The following is a 4,923-nucleotide window of genomic DNA, read 5'->3' as shown; positions in this document are numbered from 1 at the left end:
GACTATATTCATCACATTAATGCACACAATGTCATACTCCTTTCTGCACATATTCTGAGTGGAGAAGAACCGGTTTTTGCTTTGTATGTCGGGGGCGGGATATTCATGTGATTGGTTGTTGGTCGCGTTGCTCGCAAAAATCCCCAAGCTCTCAGACACGCCCAGCTCCAAGATTTTCAAGATTTTTTCAAAGCTGCTGTGTGGACGGGCCGTTAGGGGTATATACACCATAGACCAGCGGTTTTCAAAGTTTGAGGCGCGCCTCCCCTGGGGGGCGCCAGAGAGCCTCAGGGGAGGCGCAGCGTGAGACACAAAAGAACGAGAAAAAGACGAGTAAAGTGACACTTGCCCACTTGTGGCTGTCTGTGGAGACCGAGTTCCCCCACCTATCTGTCTAAATAAAGGTTTGAACCTCGCCAAAAAGGCTGTAAAAGTGCTCATTCCCTTCACCTCAACCTACCTGTGTGAGTGCAGGTTTTCCGCATTGACTTTGATCAAAAGCAAGTACCGGTAAAGGCTGCAGCCAGAGTATGATCTACGTTTATTCCTGTGTGCATCAAAGACGCAGACTCATTGTTCCCACTAAAGTAGGGGTGAGTGTAATAAGGAGGCAAAGTTGACGTTCAGTGTGTTACCGGGAGTATAAGGATTTATCCACCATGTTGAAAATNCAATTGTTCAAATGTCTACTGTGAAGGATATCATAAAGCTTTAATGCAATCGAATGTAAAACAAAAAAGTTATGATTGATGAAAGTAGTAAATCGGTCAGATTTGACCCGAAGACAACAGGAGGGTTAAACCCAAGTAAATATCCTAAATTCAAAAATAATATAAACATCTATTATTTATCCGCAGAAAAGACAAAATAAATAGTAAACAAACAATCAATTTAAAATCAAATATACTTTAAAAAGTGCAAGTGACCAACCAAGAACCCTGTCTGCCTAATCTGCAGAAAAATAATAAATGATAAAAAGAAAGGTGTATTTTTTTAACGGGATAACGTGTTTGAACTTCCTCTTTTTAACCGTGCCTCGTTCTGATTGGGTAACAGGGAAGCGAGGTCGTAGGAACAGTGTCGGGTCATTGGACAGTACCGTTGAAGTAAGTTTGTCGGGGGCGGGACTGAAAGCATGTGCCATGTTACTTCCCAGCATGCATCAGCAGATTATCACGCACATGTTGCATGTTTAATAATGCTTGGCTCTGCAAGGTTTTTTGTGTAATTTTGGAGCACCTTTTTTCCGGCTTTGGATGATCTTTACTTCCTGCATCAAAGCTCATACATGATGGTCATACACCAGGATGCCCAACATGTTTATAACTAATCATTTGTCTTTGTCTGCTCCACTCTTTCTTCTTCTTCTTTCCTGCATGTTTGTCTTGAAACCTGATTCTAGTTCAGTTCAGTACAGTAAAATTCACACAAAAAACTGATAGCATATCCTTTAATTGAAGTGTCTGAAAAAGCAATATTGTTCACGTATTGAAACAAACAGAGCGCTGGCTGCCGGGATGATTGGAAACTATCTCTAAAACTTTAACCAAAACTGCTGTTATTCTTCTTTTTAATATTGTGAAGTGTTTATAAGCCTGGTTCTGTATTTGATTCTCTTCCCTTGTTCTTCTCCCCTCAGGGTTCCATTATTAGCAGCCCCCGGCCCCACCAGCAGCGCCCCCTGCTGGCCGGAGGTCTCCCCTACAGCATGATGGCCCCCTCGTCTCCAGCAGCTTACCGGCCACACCGCCCAACTCAGAGCCCCGGTACAGGGGTGGGGGGTGGGCCGGGGCTCTGTCACAACCCGGGGGGGATCAGCACCTCCCCTCTCGTGAGCGGGGGAAGGGGCTGGCGGAGGAGGCGGCGATGGGGGGGTGGGAGGCCCAGTGGCGGCGCGGGGCCTGCTGGGGACACTTCTTTGGGAGCAGGAGAGGCAAAGTTCCTGTTCCCTTTGACGATGACGCGCCTCCTTCCTCAGGGTCCTCCCGTCCTCTGATGATCTCCCTCCCCCGCCCCCACTACCCCGCCCCCGCCCCCCATCGCCCACCCAGTCTCCCCTTCCCCGTGCCCCTCCCCATCGCCCAACCTCGCTCAGTCGGACTCGGGAGGGGTTGGAGGCCTCGGGCCGTCCAAGCTGCAGGCGCTGCACGCCCAGTATTGCCACGGCAACAGTGGAGGAGGCGGAGTCAGTGGGATTCAGCAGCAGCAGACTCCGCCCCCTCCCTACCACCACCACCACCGGTACCACATGCAGAGCGCCCCCCCGCACCTCACCCTCTCTCACAGGTTCTCCGCCCCGCCCCGCCGGCAGGGTCCCCCGCCTTCTCACCCCCCGCAGCACCAGCGGCTGCAGCATGGCGGCGGACAGCACCCCCGCTACAACCTGGGCTTCATCACCCCCCCACCGCTCTCCCCTCACTCCCCCCTAACCCCTACTACCCCGCACGGACTCTACCACTCGGGGAGGCCGGGGGTCGGCGGTGGAGGCAAACTCCCGCTGACCATCTCCCACTCGCAGCCTCACCCCCACGCGCACACACACTCTCACAACCATGCCGTGCTCACACACTCCCCTCTAAGCCCCTCCCCTTCCGCCTCCCCCTCCACCCATTTCATCTTCTCCACGCCTCCTCCGCAGACACCCTCGGCACGCCTCGTCAGCCAGACGCCCCCGCAGCCCTATGGGCCCCAATATCAGCAGCTGTCGTCCATCCCGCCTCCTCCTCCGCACTCGCCCTTTCCTCCGCACTCGCCCTTACCTCCGCCGCCCAACACCCCGCTCTCCCTGCACCAGGGGGCTGGGGGAGGGCAGGGGGGAGGGTCCAAATCCAAACCGGTCAGCCGGATCAGCACGGTTGTGTGAGGAGGCAGAAGATAAGGACGGTAGTTCGACGCCCCGCCGCGGGAGTGACAGTAGTGAGGAGGAGGAGGAAGAGGAAGAGGAAGAGGAGGGGAGGGCAGATACAGGAGTTTCAAAATGGCCGCCTCATGAGTAGGAGAGCACTTAGAGCGGGGAAGAGGAAGTTACTCAGCCTGTGTTATTTTCACATCCACTTCCCCTGCAGGTAGAGAGACTTTCCCCCCCTGTATCGAAGGCGTTTGTTGGAGAACGTTTTTTCCTCGAGGAGCAAAAAACACCAAGAAGGTGAATCACATATCTGAAGAATAACATGGAAGTCCTGACGTCTTGGTGACAATCGCCTCCATCCTCCCTTCGTTGTGCCCTTCAGAGGTGGATTTAAGAGGACACGTGTGTTGTTCTTCCCTGACAGAGGAAGTGTTTGTGTCATATTGTGAGTAAAAAATGTGTGAAGTGCTGTAGTGGACAAACGGTTCAGGGACCAGACGTGAAGGGAACAGTGCCTGCGGATTTATCGCAAGGGGTTAGCGCTCGATGCTAACACTACAAACCGTTTGATGGGACAGTTCAGGTTTTTTAGGAATCCTGAGAACGCGACGAGTCCTTTTTACTATATTCCAAAAAATCACACTAGTCTTGCATCGCTTTGTTTTTGCACAAAAAGCACTTGTACCGTTGTTTGGGTTGTTGACATAATACAAGCCATGAGTCGTAACAGAAAGGCGGAAGTGGTTAGCATTAATATGGTGCAGTTTCTGTGTCTTAGACAGGCGTGCATGACCTGTGCAATAGCTAATGAGTGTCGGTGTGTCAATGGTTAAAATCAATATGCAGGGGGAGGGATTTGTTGTAAATTGAAGCCCCAATCCAGCATTTCTTTGACCAGGAAAAGTGCATTAGTGAAGGTTACTGAAGACTTTCCTATCTACAATAAACTTTTGTAATAACTTTAAATAAGCCATCATAACAAAAACTACAGGTGTCTTTTTACCTTTGTGTTTTGCAAAAATGACTAAAAGCCTTTAGTGTTTGTGGATAACAGGGTTTCAGCAGGGGGAGCTACAACGTTGTTTTGGATTGGATTTAAGCATGGTAATGGTTTACTTTTGACATTGCAATTTTCCCATTGATTTATTTGATTATTCTTAGAAAACCAATGAATTCTCCCCTGCAAGTGTCTAAGTATATTTGAACGTATAAGCTTGAATTATAATATATGTCAACTGTATTTCATGCTTCATATTCTATGTGACCCTATATGTTGCTGGCAAAGGAGATTATGCTGAAAGGTGCCAAACAGGGTGCATTATGGGAAACAGAGTATTTTGTTTAACTGGCTTGTTTGAATTTGATGAACCCCGGGAGCTACCGTACCTCTGGATATTTCTCAGTGGAAATGTTAAATGAACTGGGTGGGAAACTACATTCAAAAAGTTGTATTAAGTTGAGACAATCTAAATTGTGCATTGCCCAAAGAAAATCCGATACTTCAAGAACTCCAAGAAAGGAGGAATTCCCAAAGAAAAAAATGTGATCCACGGTGTCTACAAGAGGACAAGGGTCACATTAATTTTTCTGGAAGTTCGACCAAAAGTAATACAAATTTGGGGAGTTTTGATTAAAAAAAAAATCCTAAAAAATAATATTTCTGAGATTGACTTTATTCTCGGTATTCTGACTTTTTCAGAACTAAACATTATTTTATTTTTTTAATAAAAAATCGTATGTGACCCTAATCCTCTTCCGTAGGTGTCCCCAAAAACACAGGTAGGCCTACATACTTTTTGGTTACCAAAAAAAGAATCTGCAGAAAGCAAAACTCGGGAAAAACGAGCTTATATAACTAAATATGAGCACAAGTTGTTGTCCCCAAGAAACAAAGAGAAATTGCTGTCTTAACTTTTGGAAACAGACAGATGTATTTGGCTAGTTAAAATAAAGATGTATTTCCCACCCAGTCCAAACTGGTTTATTTTCTCTAAATATGATGTGAAACATTTCTGGTGACCTTGAGGGTGAACAAAGTTTAATACCACTTCCACTACATGTGATGCATAAAAGAA

General features: G+C 47.6%; 1 protein-coding gene across 1 annotated transcript in view; it reads left to right on the top strand.

Moving 5' to 3' along the window:
- Window positions 1-4,526, top strand: part of LOC104952396 (IQ motif and SEC7 domain-containing protein 1-like) — a 47,793-nt gene extending 43,267 nt beyond the window's left edge. Inside the window, 3 exon segments of the mRNA XM_010779213.1 lie at window positions 1,057-1,106; window positions 1,640-1,831; window positions 2,000-4,526. Coding sequence (XP_010777515.1) covers window positions 1,057-1,106; window positions 1,640-1,831; window positions 2,000-2,863 — 1,106 coding nt within the window. The 3' untranslated portion in view covers window positions 2,864-4,526.
- The last annotated feature ends 397 nt before the right edge of the window (window positions 4,527-4,923 follow it).

Source organism: Notothenia coriiceps, unplaced genomic scaffold (genome assembly GCF_000735185.1).
Source record: "Notothenia coriiceps isolate Sejong01 unplaced genomic scaffold, NC01 NC01_scaffold00000339, whole genome shotgun sequence".
In the NCBI taxonomy this organism is placed as follows: domain Eukaryota; kingdom Metazoa; phylum Chordata; class Actinopteri; order Perciformes; family Nototheniidae; genus Notothenia; species Notothenia coriiceps.
The sequence above is the reverse complement of the archived record's forward strand: the minus strand, read 5'-3'. Positions and strand labels throughout refer to the sequence as shown.